The sequence below is a fragment of the Platichthys flesus genome, chromosome 6 (assembly GCF_949316205.1).
Source record: "Platichthys flesus chromosome 6, fPlaFle2.1, whole genome shotgun sequence".
Taxonomy (NCBI): domain Eukaryota; kingdom Metazoa; phylum Chordata; class Actinopteri; order Pleuronectiformes; family Pleuronectidae; genus Platichthys; species Platichthys flesus.
This window is the reverse complement of record NC_084950.1, coordinates 13,120,687-13,139,045: the sequence shown is the minus strand read 5'-3', so window position 1 is coordinate 13,139,045 and position 18,359 is coordinate 13,120,687. Positions and strand designations below refer to the sequence as shown.

The following is an 18,359-nucleotide window of genomic DNA, read 5'->3' as shown; positions in this document are numbered from 1 at the left end:
ACGGGGGGGATTATGTGGCTCTCACCAGGGAGAGGACCTCTCTCCCTCTCCTACAGGGGCCCGGGGATTGAAACCTGAAACAAAGTGATCCCTAAAGTATTCCTGTTTAATCTCAAAATTGCACAACCCAACTCCGCCCCACAACAGTCTTGTTTCAGGGGAAGGCAAATGCTCTGCAGGCTCCAGTTAGCGCCAGGGTGGTCTCGACGGATTGACCGCGGAGTAAGTGAAACTGAGAAAAGGCCACTTGGCCGAACAAAGAACCAAACAATAGGAGAATTAGGCTGTAGGATAGAATTGAAAAACACTAGTTTCTTATTACAAACAAACCTGAACTGAAAATGCATTAGATCCTTTGAGGTAAGAACGATTCTGCACTTACTTCCATGACTACATGTTGTGTCAGCATTTACACAGATTAGAGAGCTCACATTCACTGGACCTCATCTCACAGATCTAAAAGTTTTTAGCTGATAGCAGACTTTTTCATTTTTTTTTTATTTGTTTGATCATCTCAAAGTCGTGCATTATTACAATATATTTACTGAGTTCAAATATGACTTCTTTTCAATATCATATTAGTTTTATTCCTAACACTTTTGGGCCAGCCCATATGTTGACTGTTTTAATCTGTTTTAAACAACTGATACACTACACTTTTTTTAGCTAATCTACACGACACTGGATGCTTGTCACCCCAGTCGCTTATAAGTCTATTATGAACTAAACCAAATGACTGGACCCAAAGTTTCGCCATAATAATGTGATAAATAAATACTTCATCTATTTAAAAGTAATCCTACAGACAATGGTAACATGACTAATTAAAATTTTCATTCAACTTCCTTTGTAATAAAGGTCATATTTTGACCTCAACGGGTAAAGTATTTCTTTTTACTATTTTCTGCTTCAAGTTGAGTCCATTGGTACTGGATTTTTTTTATCTTTTTTTTCTCGGTTGAAATACCAAAAGAAAATAGTATGTATATAAATGACTTACGGTGAGGTGAAATACATCATACGAGCGGATTAGATTTATGAACACATGTAAATAGTTAGGTCCTGCCCTCCTGTGATGATACAGTAATTGGCAGCAGGTCAGATGCTGTTGCTACAGAGTCTTATAAATCAACAAGTACAAAGCCGGGAGTGAGCGCTGACTGTCGGGCATGTTTGTGCCTGGGTCGACCGGGAGGAAAAGGACCTGGAGGGGAGCTGCTGATGGAGGGTTTTCTTCGCGCAACTGCAGACGGCCGTGTTACACCGCGGTCACTCCTCCACCTGAAGAAAGAGGTTACAGGCTCCTCTCTGCTGTGACAGCACGAAAATCCAGCCACTTCACAGCGCTTTTGTTCCTCAGATGGGAAGTTGCCAACAAGCCTGAACACATTGAGAGAGAAGCGCTTTACCAAATTACAGATAAGCTCTTCATCTGTCATTCCTGCCCGCCGCTGAGGTAACTGCTCCTCGATTCCGGTGTTAGACACACACACACACACACGCACACGCACAGAAGACGCACTCGACAATCATTTGGGGTTTGGAACAAAAACATTAACAAACACGTCAAACACCCTTTACCTTCAACATAATGAAAAATGTCTGTTGAAGCAGTGTTTGTATAAAAATCTCATTATGACTTCCTTTCTGTACATTGCCAGCAGTGTCCTTGCCTAATCAATTGGGTCTCAGTCAGTGAGCTTGGCTTAACCCCTCTCTTAACCCTCCCATCAACACACCAACCTAAAAGCTTCTAGGCTAAATGAAAAAAGGCAGCTCTTTCATAGCAGCTTATCAAACAGTATTAAAGGGGGTAACTGGGACCTGCCCAGTCCTGGCTGTATCCTGAGAAAAGCAGGCGAGAGTTGCTCGGCTAGTCAGGGCCTTTCTGCTCTGCTGACAGATTCATCTGTTGTGATGATTGAACAATACGGGTTCAGAGGATTAAGTTCAAACTACCTGACATACTATCTTTAGGTGGTCTATGCATGCAATGGACCACAGATAACTAAAATGGCACCAAAGTATTACAGTGAGGTCACAAGTTTCTCTGAAAATATAATACTCAAACTAAAGGCTTGCTCTGTATGTTAATATCTTGGCGCTTTGCGAATGTTGAGCTGCTGTGACTTTCTACGCAAGTGGAAAAGCATGTGGTGATGATATACCCTTTCTACAAACCTAACCATGCAGGGGAACAGAAACCATGTTTGTATATAATTACAGTGACAGTATATATACACAGTGAGCCAAATTTACATACAAACGTAACAAGATGAAAACAATGTTTTTGTTTCTATAATAGCAGCAAACCTCATGAACTGCATTACCCAGAGACAGTTACAATAAAGATCTTCCTACCAGCGCTCTGAAAGAGACACTCCTTCACAGAGGGAAATAAATTTGTTTGCCGACTTTCCTGAAGAAGATGAGTTATGAGTTTCCTTATTATGCAATGAGCCAACCTTAGCTCAAAGAATGGACGCAAGGGGAAATGTGCTAGATGCACACCGCAACTCAACGCTCAGTCATAGTGAAGTCACAAAGTTTGATTCTCGGTTGTATACATGAATGGATTTCAGCCTGACAAAATTAAAGCGCACATAGTTTCAATATGGTACAATGTGATTGTAGGGAAGTCGTTTGGTTAGCTGGGTGGTTGACCCACTTTGTCCAATAGTTGTAGAGATATTTCATTAATCTAAAAGTTCATATTTTTCAGATGATGCCTCTAGACAAATTTTGAAATCCCCTGATAAAGCTTTTCTGTGTGTGGTGAAATAGCAAATGTTGGCGAGCTAGCACACTTATCTAAGAAGGGAATATGATGATTATTATTCTGGCTGGATGTTAACATTGTCAATGTGAGTGTGTTAGCATGTTGATGATAGCCTTTGGCTGTGTGTATCACGCGACTAAGTACAGAATCAAAGAGACACCTCCTCAGCCATTGATTCTAGAAAGGATCCCTACAAGAATTCCACATTGCAATGTCAAATTAATGCTCAATTGCATTGGTACTTATCCTGCAAAACAGGTGCTAAGTTGCTTTTGTGGTCTTACTTCCAGACCTAAAGTGTGTCTGTACTGACAGATGAAATTCATGTGGCTTGGGGTTAGACCACAAACAACGACATTTCCCAAAATGTCGGAGTGTGTCTTTAAAGGTTTCTGTCTGTGTGTGGTCACAACCCAGCAGTGGCTGAAACTAATTTTCCCTTGAAAGAACAAACGAATAGAAGAAAGAAAGAACGGAAGAAAGGAAGAAAGCACCAAGGGTTGGGCATTAAAACACAAGTGAGATGGATGGCTCGTGAATTATACAACAGGGGGAATCTTATCCAATTATTGTCCAGGGTGGCCATTGTTACCCCAGCTGATAGAACAGCAGAAGCAGCTGGTGATTCCTGTGACAGTGTCCGCAGACCGGCAGACTGGCCAGATTGCACTTTGCAGTCTCCTCCCACTAGACACTTTAATTAAGGCCGAAGGAGGGCACAGCCTCGCTCGTCCTGCCACACCAACAGATGGACAACAACTGTCAGAGTTCATTAAGCCCGCCTTCAACTTTGATCTGCATCATCAAGTCACAAGTTCACTCATTCACAACTATAACCCAACAATGGCAGAGTATGACAGATCACGCTCTCCTCACACGAGTTTCATCATTACACAGTCTTACAGAAAAGATAGAGAGTGGTAAACAAAGCTCTGTGGGCCGAGTCGACTGGAAACCACAACAAGGCTGCTGGAGTAAACATTTAAGCATTGTGTATAAACTCGTGTTTACGTGACATACTAGCATATGATTTAGTGCGCTGTGTGAGTGCAGGGCAAACATAGAAGTGGATAACTCTGCAAACTTCTGTTTATCCTGTTAAATGAACCAAGATTAATCAAAGGCCAGTGCGGTGCAAAATTCAACCTACCACAGAAACCACAGACAGCCTCTAGTTGTAAACTAATACACCAAGAATCATAGAAACATTTCCCTTCCTATTGGTCTCCAGGTGAAGAAAACCTGTGTTTGAGAAGAAACTACAGCAGAGAATGAGAAAATGTAATAATAATTAGAGCAGGACGTGCAAATGTAGCCGTTAGTTTATGAGAAAGACCTCACCGCTCATCCTGACTGTTAAAACTTTAATTTGCCTTCCTTTTACTGTAAACCCTACCTTTGGGTGGAATTCAAAATCAAATAGTGCTATAAAGAGACCACATGTCCTGATGTAAATCTTTGATAGGCACTGTTTTTTTTGTTGTGCTGTAATGCTGTTTTTATTTAAAAAATGTATTTATTTAAAAAAAAAATTGTTTAAGTATAAACAATTAATTTAAAATCTATTTTAATCTCTTAAAATGTGCAGTGTAATGCCAAAACACTGTTTCATAGGCCAAAGGAGTGTCATTATTACTGCAAATGATTTTTCAATTCATTTTATTTTAGACCAAATTTCTTTGGGTCAGCCTGTACATTCAAGGTAAAGTAAAATGTACTTTATGATGTGAAAACATTGTGTAAATTAAAAAAGGATTTTATTTTTCAAAAATTAACTAATTAATAAACATATTCAAAGTTGGATCGCTCATACCTCTGTCATATTTTTTTGTATTGAATGCCAAATTAATCCTTTTCCTGAGATATTTCCTTTCTGTTTTTCTCCCCTGGTAACTCATGTTGATGTCACAAATATGCAAGAAATGGAGAGGCTCTCTCACATCACTGTCTTGCCAATATTGAATCTTGCAAGGTCTGGGGAAGATAAATAAATAGTTGCTGTTGCAAACTGTTACCAAGATGTAAGAAAAAATAAGTACACAAACATTCATGGCTATTTATATGCCAAGTCTCTCGAATTAAGTCACGTCATATTGCGCACAGAAAAAGTACAGCGTCAGTACCAACTGCCAAAATAAAGAAGAAACAGAAATTTGAACATTCACCCAGGTGTCATGTTTCCATCACTGCCAATTGGAGCCGGAGCCGATAAAAACCTGTGTCTACTGCAATGTCATTTGACCCAGGAGTGAATGCAGATTTTATCCAATCCCATTGCAGACAAGAGACAGATGTTAGTGGCTTTTTCAACCAGTGAAAAAGGGGCTTCACTCTGCTAAAGGCCCAGGCAAGAAGCTCAGTTATCCTGCTTCTCTGCCTTCAAGCTTGTCCTCTTTCTCCTGGCCCAACCCGACTCCAATAGCTGGCAGAGGAAAATGTTAAATGGACTCTATTTACATAGTACATTTCAGGTCTTATTGACCACTCATAAGGCTTGACACTACAAGTCAAATTCACCCCCGGTCACAAATGTAATATGGTCTGTAAGACAGTCTGCAGTGTTTGGTTCTCAGAGCACTAGATTAAGCTGAACTGTCATACAAGTTGCCCTTGTTCTTAGTAGACTTTAACCAAAAGCAGGGGTAAACACTTTGGGCAATATATAAATACACACCTTAATCACATAAGTGTGTGGCAAAAAGAAAAGTAGGACACACTGAGAAAAATTGGTCTTCTCAATCACCCAAAGTAAAGAAAAAAATCTGGTTTGACACAAAATAAACCATTAGAGGCCACAGAGGGAGAAACACACTGAGGTCAGGGTCTAGACGCAGCCTAGAAAGCAGGGGAAAACGTGGGGGTGGGGGGCTGGGACCCAAACAGCAGTGCAGAGGGTGTTGTCTAAGAAATTAGCAGAGAAAGTGGAGACTGAATCAGATACGGAGGAGGAAAACAAATCTTTAGGTGAGTCAATGACATGAGAGATGCTTGTTAGGTCAAATAATCCAAACGGTCCTGACTTGAAGTGACTCAGGGGCCAGACAGCCATGCTGACGGAGACTCTATTTATTTGACTTTGTGCAGGGATTAGAGAGGGAGGTGTTCCACCAACTGCCTCATTAGCCAATCACAGCTTTTGGGGTTGTTTATACAAGAACCCTGTAAAGCAGGACTGGACAAAATAGTTTAAGAACGTGCTTTTAAACTGAATTAAAAGACAAAGCCCAAGGCACCCCAACAAAACCGTGATCTTCCTCTTCATCCTCCTCTATGACCCGCTGACCTCTGACCTCCCACTGGGAGTATGCAGAGCTGAGGGGAGGAGCCCTCATGTAGTGACAGCTTGTGAGCTACTCAAATCACACTGGCCTCCTCCTCTCTCCTTACAGGATGCTGTGCCACCCACCTCAGCCACTTCATCCTCTGGCTCTCTGGGGAAATTCGGTAATAGCCTCTCCGGCCGTCCCTCTCGTCACTGATGGGACACCATAATCTCGCCATCCTCACACCCAGAGGCATGCACAGTGGGATGTTATGATGGCTCCAACCACAACTTGACAGGAAATTTATGCCTCATTACAGGAAGTGGGCTGTATATTCTCCTCATCATAAACACAGTGGCAGGTGTTTTAATTCCTCCCCCCAGTCTCAAATTGATGTGACTTCTGCTGTAAAAACACAATGCAACACAATCTTTGGGACAGATGTTTCAAATCAACTAAAGTTATAAGCGTCTGCAATTATGGGTGACAATGATATATATGTATGCAGCTGTAAAGAAGTGTAAGAAAAAAAAAATTACTGAAAAAACTATTTTCCCAGCCTTTGTTCAATCACATTGTGCATTTCATCTGGAAATCCAATTTACCATTGTCTAAACTAGTGACATCTGAGTCGCACAAACCACATAGACACGAGACAATGCAAGCTCTCGTGCTAGGAAGCTCCTCTATTGATTCCATGTGGACATTGAAAACACAGTTGATCTGGTCTTCGTTAGCCAATAACCAAAGGCACATTGGTTTAGAGTAAGGGATACTCTACATTCGGAAGGTGAGACAGAGGGAGCCACAGCCAAACACAACTCTCAAAGGAGAGACATGCCAAAGGGCTGGCACGGCCTGTGCACTGCTGCAGACTGTTGAGTCAACAGCAAAGCAACAAAGTAGGAAACTGAGGCTACATCCACACAACTATGTGTTTATTTGAAAATGACGTTTCCAAACAAACTCTTCACATAAGCTTTTCGCTCCATATGAGCTTAAATCCCCATCCATACTAACACATCTGAGAGCGCATATCACATGAACATGCATATCACTGGGCATGCGTGCGTGCGCTGGTGTGCACAGGAAGCGTTTGGCTGTTAGTTGCTGAAAGAGCTTCAAATGACCCTAGACTCAATCACACAGTCTATGTGATCTGATTGTTGCTTTACCTGTTTCTCTAAGATGCGAGAGACCTCTCCAAGAGTTCTGTCCAGACCAGACACTTTGTTGTTGGCCCACTGGCCACTGTCTTGACCCTGCAGCTGCTTCAGCAGGTCTTTCACCAGGCGCTGCAACCTGAATGTGCAAGAGCAAATTATTAATTTTAAATCAGTTGGTAATCTTGGGTTCCAAGCTGCCACAAATGCTAAGATTTGCTGATAAGAAACTAAATATATTGAGTTTTGGTCTGTTGGACGGAATAAAAGATATAAAATTGAATACATCGGCTTGCATTTTGTGATACTGTGAAATTGGCATTTTACAGAACAAATGCTTAATTGAGAAAATAAGCAGCAGATAAAAAAAAAAAAATTTGAGAATAATCATTAGTAACTGCCCTGCAACACGGCTTTTTAACAATTAGAGTAAAACATTTGAGATGAAGAAAAATGTATATTTTCCAGTTGTGAGATGGAAAGCACTTACTTGGCCTTGTACGGGGATTCAGGGATCTGTGTCTTTGCCTCCATTGACGTCTCATATTCCTTTGCCCTGTAGAGGGGGAAGTAGGAAAAAGTCTTTGAATCCCAGAAAAATTATTTGGCCTGTCAGTAAAGATCACAATGGATGACAGTGTGAAGAGGAAAGAAAAAGTTCAAGCCGAGTTTGTTTATTTGGCCTGTCAGCCGATAACCACGTAACTTGACTTAAAAATAATCAGACGCTGGTTCCGTAGGGACGAGTGTTTCTGCTGCCATCGACTCATATCACCAAAACCTAAATCTACCTTTAAATCCTCCTGTCTTTAAGTCAAATTAAAAAAAATGTACTCGACTTGTCAAATAAATACTTATATTTCAAGCCAAAGAGCCATTATTTCGAACTTGTCCCTTCCTGAAAGGTCATGGTCAATAGGGGAGTGGCATCTATGTGGCATCAGTCCAAGAGCCAGACTGAGAAACACAAAACATCTGTGTTTGTGTGCGTGCCTGCATGAAATTGTATGTGTGTGTATCTTTGTGTGTGTTTGTATCTGTCACTCAGGCATTCCCAGACATGATAAGTAACTATTGATCAGAGTTAGATAGAGCGTCTTCCTGTTACCCATCTCTACACTGATAGGATCAAACACTTCCTGGAAAGAGGGGGGAGAATTTGTCCCGGCAGACCTAAACTGGGCCAAACCAAAGCCTGACCCACTGTTCACAATCTCTTGTATTCAAGGGCGGTCATCCAATCGCACAACTGAACAACTCACATCACTGCAAAATCCAGGACAATGAGATACCAAAACCCTTTCAACAGCTCAGCCAAATAAATGAATTTTAACGTTCAGAAAGATGCTGCATTTATCGCTAAACTAGTTGTTCAATGGTATTAAGTGCCAATATACTAGACGTCTTAATATAGCCATTCAAAACTCTTTAAAAATAAATTGAAGCCATATCTAATCAAATACTCATCAGTTGGTAAACTGCATTTTTTAAATAACACAACGGGAAAAATGAAATGTAAAAAGACAGCTATTTTACAGGGCAATAAACCCTTTTACAGAATAAAAAACAAATGGCAATAGACTGGATATGGATAATAATATGCTTATGTTTCAGTCTTTAGCATAAACTCTGAATAGGGATTTTCTGTGTCCTATGAGCAGAATAAATAAGTAGCACAGACTACCTAACCATATATATATATCTGGATATATATAAATATAAATATAAGATTGATCATCAATAAAAGAGGAACGCATTAATCTTAAGTGTTGGACTATAATTTGGTAATAACACGACAGATATCGATGCAGTATGCGTTTATTTATTTAACAGAAACACACTTTGCTCTAAACACAGTCAAGACGTGACGACAATTAACAAAACACAGACAAGGAAGAAAAACTAAACCAAGCTTGATTTCAGTGGCGCCTAAAAAACATAACCTCATTGGCGGTGGTAACAGTAATTTTTAAAAAACAGTCCCACCTATGGGACTCCTTGGCAGGACTAATTTAGGTTGTCTTCTTCTGGTCTGTACTTGACTCTAAGTCTCCCGATTCTTTCCATGCAAAACGATCAAGATCCCCATGTCACTGCGACAGCTATTGACGTAGAACTGGTTCAGACTTGTGTTTATGGCTGTATAGTGTTTCAAACACAAAGGAACTATTACTATGACTACTACTATGATGCTATAGTTGAGGCCAATGGTAGCAGAGACAAATTTTATAAGGACTTGGCTGCAGCACTGTTTACCCCTGAAACTCAAAAATAGTTTTGTGTACTATCCCCCCCATTGGCATACTGGTGAGTAGATAGAGGGAATTTTTATTTTTGTGTGAACTATCCCTTTAAGTGGACTTTTCAATTTCAGAACACATCCTAAGATTATCCTTCAGGCTCCAAACAATAAAACTCTAATAAATTATTTTTCCTCAAAAACAATTACATAAGAGATGATTAGTCAAAATGCAATAAAGGGGAAAAACACACGCAAAAATGTGTGTGCGCAGCTTTATGACAGACGAGGGCTCCATGTTGGCCCAGAGAAAAGTCCAGCGAGAACCACTCACATTTTACGGACACCATACGGCGTCCCAATAAAACGGCTCATTTCCACCTGGTGGTGAAGCGGCTCACCTTTATGTTCACTGAGGCTCTGTGTTATTTATGACCTCTGAGAGCCTGCTGCCTTTGAGTGCTAGTGGCGGCAGGGCTGCTGCACGAGTGACGGTGAACAGAGACGGATCATGTTGTCACTTTCTCAGTACCGCTGAGCCTCACAAGGCTGAAACCAGCAGCACTGAGAATAAAGCAGTGTGGCAGAATAGGCGTTTAAGCCTGGTGCTACAAGTTACTCCTATTTTGAATAAATACTCTCGTGCATGGCGTCATATGACTTCTCTTTTTAGAAATCACACTCATGGTCATATCCACAGGTCAATCATAATAAGAGATACTAAAGTCTGAAATATGTTCGAGGGAGGCCACCCAGACAGGACACTCTGCACGAAACGATGAAAACAACAGAATAAAACTGACTGCACACAAAGCTTTTATCATTTGGCCTTTTGCAAATCATAAATAATAGTTAGAGGGAATGGGTCATTTGAAAAAATAATTAATTATTAATCCTGATCCATATAAAATATAAGGAATAGAGACTGGGTCTGCACTGACCCAATGTTGTCCATTATCAAATGTGGCAATAAAAAATACTTTTCTTTTAATTCTGAAATGTATAAATTTATCATTGCTATAACTCACAACGCAAAATTGGAGAAACTGCAATGGAAGCATGATATCTAAATAAAATGCTGTTCCTAGAGTTGATGAATACACTAATCCAGAGTACAGGATTAGATATCCTGTACGCCTTGGAAAAATTAATGTTTACTCTTGAGAATTGAAGATAATATATTTCTTATTAACTATATAAAATGCATTACGTATGCTCTCTATATTCTCCCTTTAGTACCATATTAATATACCTTCCATTATGTCATAAATGTACTGCACTTACATTGCACTTTTCAATCGGAGTAGGACACAGCAACTTTACAATACCTCTCACTCACCCTAACAGACCCACACACACAAACACTCAGGCCATTAGTGGGTAATTTGAGATTCAGTGTCTTGCTAAACCTTTGAACAACCAACTCTGTGATTCTTGTACAATATGCTCTACTTCTTAAGCCACAACCGCGTCATCAAGTTGGCTTATTGTGACTATATTTAGGATTTCTGTTCTTTCTGAGGTGTGTGTGTGTGAGTGTGTGTGTGTGTATTTGTGTGTGTGTGTGTGTTTCTTTCCATGTTCATGCTCTACTGCGAACACTTACAAGAGAATAAAGAGACCACGGCTGTTTCGGGAGTTTTTGAATGGATTTCAGGGTCAGTTTTTGGTTTTCCAATAGCAAACGTGGACCAAGCACAACATTTCCCGAGCCAAAAAGAAGAAAAAAATAGGTTGCTGGATTTGTAATGAAAAGTAATTTATCTATTTTGTAAATCAGCCTCTCACTATGACCAATAGGACCTGAGTTGAATATAGTTTTCTGCCAAAGTTCAAACTGTCTTGGTTTTTTTTCACATGAGATATTTTCTGCAGTGTGTGTTTTGTTTATGCTTTCTTTCCGAACGCTGGGACTGGATAGAACTCCATCGGAGAAAAAAGGCAAGTTTCAATCCAAATGTGATGACTGTGATGACAGTTGTGGGGTTGTTTGCTTATAATTTGAGCCTGACCACTTCACAGACATATCGGTATCGCCGTTTGTGTTTGCCAATATGCGCCAATGTGTGGTGTCTGTAAGTAAAGCATCCATTTCTTTCCATGTTCATGCTCAACTGCTAACACTAACAGGAGAATAAAAACAATACAACTATTTTCAGCTGTGGTGTTTACTTGGTGCTTACTTGACAGGTTTTTAAATTGAGTTTCAGGGCCATTCTATGGTTTCCCAACAGAAAAGAAAACCCATGGATTTATAAGGTAGTGTATGTTTAGTACTTGTGGGAATTTGTGAAGGATATTTGCTCTTCTTCTCTCGCTTTCCTCTACAACAAAATATTAATATTCTTCATAAGCAAATAACGACTATAGATGTCTGTTGTTTATTCTGTTGACGTGTGTACCTACATCACCCAAAATGTTTCCAATCATGTTCAAACCCCTTAGAAATCCCCAGTTGTATTCAAGTAATGAGACTTTTGATTTTGGTCGCTCTTTAATTGCGTAATTTCCACTTTAACCGTGGCTTTGCCCGTCTTTTCTACAACTCACAGGCCAAACCACACGAAAAACCCTAATACTGTATCATGATTAATCAATGCTGCTTGCAGCGTAACATGAATTAAACTTTAATGCGTGACCTCAACCGTAAGCTTGATCAGATAGAGGTTCATCTGCAATGGTGGTAAGGAAACAACTCCCACGATCCCACACTGCTTCACAACTATCACACAGCTTCACAACTGAAGTTACATATTGTACGTCTGATGTTTATTTAATGTAATCAATGAAAGAGTTTGATGGAGTCATATCTTGATTTCCTTTTTAGTGTGCAGAGGTCCAGTACATCAGAGTTACACTTGTCACTGTGGTTGAGGTGCTATCATACATCAAACAGTGAGTATTTCAAATAGTGTCTCCTTCCACTCCCCTCCCCTGTTTTGACAGCCGGTTAAATTGATTGAGCTCAGGTCCAGGTTCTGACACACAGCAGCTTTGCCTCCTATTTGTTGATTACTATTGATTTTCTTTGATACTTCATTTAAAAATCAATAACTCCGAAGAAAAATAGGCATGGCTCATACATAGTTAAACATACATCCTGTACACTGACGGAGGCTTCGGGTTTGGCATTACCCTGGCAGCAATTTGGAGGAAAGCTCTTACAGGTGAAAGCTTGAGGCTACGCATCGATTTGTAGTTTTGTTCCCCAATCACAGAAAGTGGTCATAAATTAAGCTCATCAGAGTTATCTTGTGGACAGCCATGATGCACATAACATCTGCTTTCCATCTCTTTGTCACTCATAAAAATAGAAGCCCTGGCACAGTTTCGAACCTCTGAGAGGATGGAGAGAGGTGGAGAGAGACAGACTGATAAGACAAAGAGAGAGGCGGAGAGAGAAAATGGTTGTTACCTGGAGTTCATCCTGGCGCGGAGCTTCTTCGCCTTCTTCCGCGCCTTCTGTCTTTCTTCTACGTACTTCATGTTCTCAGAAGAAACCAAGCAGTCCGTCACTATGTCCACAATGTATTTTTTCAAAGAGAGATGCTCCTAGAGTAGAAAAAAAAGAAAAGAAAACAATATAATGTTGGCAATGATAATTTCATGAATGTTAGCCATTATCAGTAACTCTGTTTACATGGACACCAATGTATTGATATTAATCCGCTTGAGACAATAGTCTGAATAAGATGCTGCCTTGTAAACAGCATTTTTTGATTACCTTAACAGCCCAGAATAAAGATATAATCTGAAAAGGTGATAATCAAAGTACGACATGTGGAGTATTTTGATCCTAGTCACTAAATAGGAAAGTTACCAACAACTTCACGACGAAAAATAAAAAAGAGATGTAGCTTGTGCAAAGTCTGTGTCATGTAACAGGTATATGAATTAAATATTCTATTAGTAACTCACATAAAGACCATTATCGAATAATGTCTCATTCAGGCTAGTCAATAGTCTGAATATTGGTGTGTACGTTGTTTTTGCAACACAAAAGTTAAGATAACAGAGGAAAAGGGACAATATACAGTACTAACTTAATTTAGGAAGGCAAATGTGCCTTTTACAATTTTCATTGTTTAAAACAGTCTACGATTGAGAATATCTCAAAAATAGAGAAGAAAATATTACCCATTGTATAAAGGCTGCTCATTTTGGCACTGAATGTATTGTGTGACATGTAGTCCTACACCTATCAATATCACCACTTTATCCTGCAGTTACCTCCAATAGTCTACAATCTTTTGTTGCAACAGGCCCATGGATATGCTAAAGGGGCTAGAGGTGTTGCTTCCTGTCTGGCCCTGTCAGATGATTCTGATAGTTCAACTAGGAGACGAGGGAATCTAACACAATTTGAACAACATGATGCATGTGCAAGAAAGCAATTACCCAATTAAGCTGTCATCCAGCACCCCAGAGAATAGGATGACCTCACAGATAAAGTTTTTTTCCATTCAGCAGTCTAGCTAAACCTGTGTGGGAGATGCCATATACCCTTTGGTCAGTGTTGTCAGTGCAGCCGCTGTCAGACTAGGGGTTTTACAATAAAGGTTGTTAGAGAAACAGTTGTTCTTTAGGGGGCTTAAGTGTGCAAATGTGAATCAGGGGAACTCAATCTAAATTATTCTTTACCATTTGGAATTTAAAAGCCTTGAAAATATTGTTTCTATTTTCTAAGTAAATACACAATTTTATGCGTTCAAACAGTACTGGTTATTTTACGAGCAAGTTTTTCTGTAATGGGTTTTTTAAGCTTGGGAATATGGGAAAATGTCCATCTCTGGTGGGATGCAACTATAGTTGTGGGGTTGTTTGATGATAATTTGATGCATTACATTACTTTACATTACATGTCATTTAGCTGACGCTTTTGTCCAAAGCTACTTACATTTTTAGTACACTCAACATTTATGAGGGGCCATTTAGGGGTTCAGTATCTTGCCAAGGACACTTAGGTATGCAGATGGGAAAGAGTGATGCGATTTGATTTATCACTCAACTTTTAAAAAACACATCTAAACCACCAAAGTATGAGGAAATAAGCCATTTGATTTGACAAACAGGTTCCTTGTCATATTTAAATTAGTCTTGGCGGGTCCAGATTTGACTTGAAGATAACAGTGGGTAACTGGTCCGGTTTGGTACAGAGATTTGTGGGCGGTTGTGGGTTTCGCAAATTTTGACCCATTGTGGACTGCATCATATTTTCTGTTGGTAGCATAAATGGAAGATGCATAGTTTGAGTTTAAGAGACAATCAGACAAGTGATGAACGCTGAACCACTGACACAAAGCAGCAGAAGAAGCTGGCCTAAGGGCAGTGTTACTGCACAACCCCACAGATTGCCTCTGGTTGCAGTAATGTGATACCACTCTAAACAAAATAGACCTATCACAGACCTAAATGACAGCTTTCACAAGTACTAATTCTATAGGATATATTCATTCACTGCCTCTTGTGTCACATACAGGGAGGTAGGCTTTCCATTTGGTGTAGAGCAAACAGCTGTATGTCATGTTGGCTACTAGGTAAGATGCGATACTACTATACTGGGTTGGGTTACCATCACTACAGTGGTTTACATGACATGTTTGTATTCCACTGCATCCTATCAGTGACATTTAAGGAGGGGGCAAATCAAATAAAGACGAACTGAAAGCTATTCACTGGCTCTCTCTCTTCACAGCAGCTTCGCAGCTACAACTAGATGACAGATCTCAAGACAGCGTGGGGAGGGTGAGACTAGCTTCAGCTGGCAGTCTGGATATTTCATCAAGGTTCTCAATTTGTCATCAGTCGAGCTTCAACGACAAGACCTTAAGGACTATTTAGTGCATTTAGGAGGTCAGCTCTGATACCCTCTGTAGCATGGATTCCTCCTCTGACTGTCCTTACCAAGCACTTATAAATAAGCTGAACAGAGGAGAGGCATCTGCAAAGCTGCTTTCAGACATGAACTGAACTCTGGATAATCTACAGAAATTATCCGAATGGGCTGTACGTGAGAACGCAAAAGTCCCAGTCAGTTGCTACAGACACTCTCTGAAGTTTTCTACAGCCAGCCCCCTAATTAAAACTGCAGATAATGTCCAAGTGAGAAAGAATATAGCGGGAGATTATCTGTGGGATTCACAGCGAGCGGGTGTGTTGGTGACGTTTCTTACACGCAAAACTGAAAAACTAAAACTATACAAATTTCTCAAAATGAAAAAAAGCGAAGCCATATACGTAGAAGACCCTGTTAAAGTTGTCAACTGGAAAGATAAAATTCCAACACTTTAGGTGATCTGGACCGGAAACCTGTGTCTATGTGCTGTATGTGTTACTCCCCACAGGCATTCATACATTATGTCCTGCCTCCTGCATGCCGTGCCCACCTAGCCTGAACAATACAGAGATTTTCCTCTTATTGAGAATGAGTCTGGCTGTAGGATCTCCTGTTGTGTTATTCATATGTGAAAGACAAACTACAGAGAAAGTGCGGACCCCATTATGCTGACATTTTCCGGAGTCCATGTCTGAAAACGGCTTAAGAGAAACCACCAGTTCTTTTAAGCCATCATGTTTAAAAGGTGATCAAGAATGTCCTGAATTCATGCATATACATAAGAGCATCCTATCAGACCAGAACAGCAAAAACAGGGATCGCAATCCCATGTGTTCTTCCGGCACATTCATCCTGCAATGCGCTTCTGATAATCACTGTGTTAAAATCAAACCAGAATGACAGAATGTGAAGGCGCAGGGGGGCGCTCGCTGCCCACTTCCACAGAAAAGCTACGCAGTGGCCTCTGCATGGTCGAGCCAACTGTCTTCATTTTAATTTAAAAATTCATTGCACAAAGAGTTATGGCGCTGCAGTTTGAAATAGTTGGCAGCAGCATGAAAGAAATTACATTTTATATAAATAACAAGGGGGGCACATATAAGTCTGATCTAAACTAAGTCTTCAGACATGATTTGCTTTCACATATAATAATAAAAAGAAGTTCTGGGAATTTAAATATTAAAGACACATCAGTAATAGCCCAGAATAATAACATACCTGTCAAGCAGGTTTAGCCAGACGTGGGATAAGACAAGGACGACTTGAGTTCAGCACGGCCTTAAACTCTAAATAATAAGTATTGACAGTAAATTGCAGTGTGTATATGAAGAAGTGCTCATATATGAATTGTTTATAGGGCTGTATTGGTGAAGTGCTTCTCCCTTGTTTATCTACTGTCAAACAAAAAGAATGACCTGCATTTGGAGAGGAAATGATTTAGAGTGAAGGAAAGAGGGGGTATCAATTATTTCCCACTGAAAAAGCTTTGAATGAAGGAGCTGCTGGGGCCAAAGGTGCTGCATATAGCACCAACAGTTGTCAGCCTCACAATGAGCTGCTGCTGAAAGCCAATCTCATATTGCAGCCTGAGAGAGGTTACCTTGCATTAATGAGCTGCCTTCCCATGGAAAGCTCTCCATGACAAAAACAGCCTGGAGACAAGGGGGTGATGTCACCCCTCCACTGAAGCACTGAACCCTAACTGTGTACATTTCAAGGCCCATTTGTAATCTGACAATGCCAGCAACAGAGCCTTGACTGTGTACAAGGGGAAGCACAAACAATAATAACAGCCACAACATAAAAGACAACCACTGTGTCTCTTTGTCTTTCTTTTACATGACACAAGCAGGGGCAGCGGTGCAGAGTTCTTTGACGGGATAAGTGGATGTTTGTTCGTGGCAGGGTGTGGTTTGCTACGCACCACTTCCTCGTCAGAGAGCTCCCGTCCCTGGATGCTGCTACTGTCTCGCACAGCCTGTTGGTGCGTCTTGCCCTTGGTGTGGCTGAACAGGTGCACCTCCGAGGCGATCTGCAAACACAAACACAGCGGTCAGAGGTCACTGCTGCGGACACAATGGAGACGGGAGGCAGGGAGGGGTCAACAGAGCCCCATGGGACCCTGGTGAAACGATATACAACATGGGCTCTTCCATGGGACGTGACCTTGCCTCCCTCCAAAACAACATTTGAATGAAAGGAGAGGAAATGGGATTTGACATGTACAACATTTAATACTTAAATAGAAGTTGAATATTAAAAAGAGTGTTTTCCCAATAATGTATTAGAGGTCATGGATAAATAAATGCAGTTCTGTGAAACCGTAACAAAAGAGGCAAGGTTTGTTTTCTCATCTCTGGAACAAAGCCCATTTAGAATGGTTTGTGTTTAATGTCATTAAATAAAGTGCTTTCTGCTGACCCATCCATGATCTCTGGTGTCAGATGCTGGCCAAGGTCATCATGCGTTTTAACAAGATTTCCTCATGCACCCCCCCCAAACCCCTTTTTATCTGATGCTGCTTTGAGGACTCGAGGTGTTTCACCCTTGTAACCGTGGCAGCCGCTCCATGAGAGATTAACGCGTCTGCTTGTTGGATTTGCTCATTCAAATGTGCCCTCTTCCAAAAACCCTCTGAATCGCCCACTAACCAGCATAGTATATGCATGCAGCTGAACAAATAACACAGAGGAACTACTGCAGTAAGTGTCTTTTTCTTTTCCTTACATATATACAAACCAGAGACACACTATAGACTGTATATACAAAATGAAAGACATGTCACCTCTTCCTCCCCTGATCTACAATTTAAATCAAAATGTTTCAGACAAGAATATTATGCACCAAAGGAGTCATTTGGAGGCCGAGTCTGTGCAGTATTTATCATAAGATTAAGCTGTGGAAGCAAGGTCCTGCCAATACATGCAAAATTGTGAGTCAGTGTCAGGTGTCAGCCATGTTTCACCCCATTTTTATAACACGGCTTAATTCAAATAAAAACAAAATTTGAACAAACGTCAGTATTATAAGAACTACCTTATGTTACAGAAACCATCTATGAGAAAAAATTATGTGACGT

General features: G+C 40.5%; 1 protein-coding gene across 3 annotated transcripts in view; it reads right to left on the bottom strand.

The window, feature by feature from the left end:
* Nucleotides 1-18,359, bottom strand: part of scaper (S-phase cyclin A-associated protein in the ER) — a 58,544-nt gene that overhangs the window by 24,026 nt on the left and 16,159 nt on the right. For all 3 annotated transcript variants that reach the window (XM_062390283.1, XM_062390285.1, XM_062390284.1), the window contains 4 exons: nucleotides 17,205-17,312; nucleotides 12,860-12,996; nucleotides 7,696-7,761; nucleotides 7,218-7,344 (listed from right to left, as the gene is read on the bottom strand). In XM_062390283.1, the coding sequence (XP_062246267.1) occupies nucleotides 7,218-7,344; nucleotides 7,696-7,761; nucleotides 12,860-12,996; nucleotides 17,205-17,312 (438 nt within the window). The remainder of the gene's footprint in view (nucleotides 1-7,217; nucleotides 7,345-7,695; nucleotides 7,762-12,859; nucleotides 12,997-17,204; nucleotides 17,313-18,359) is intronic.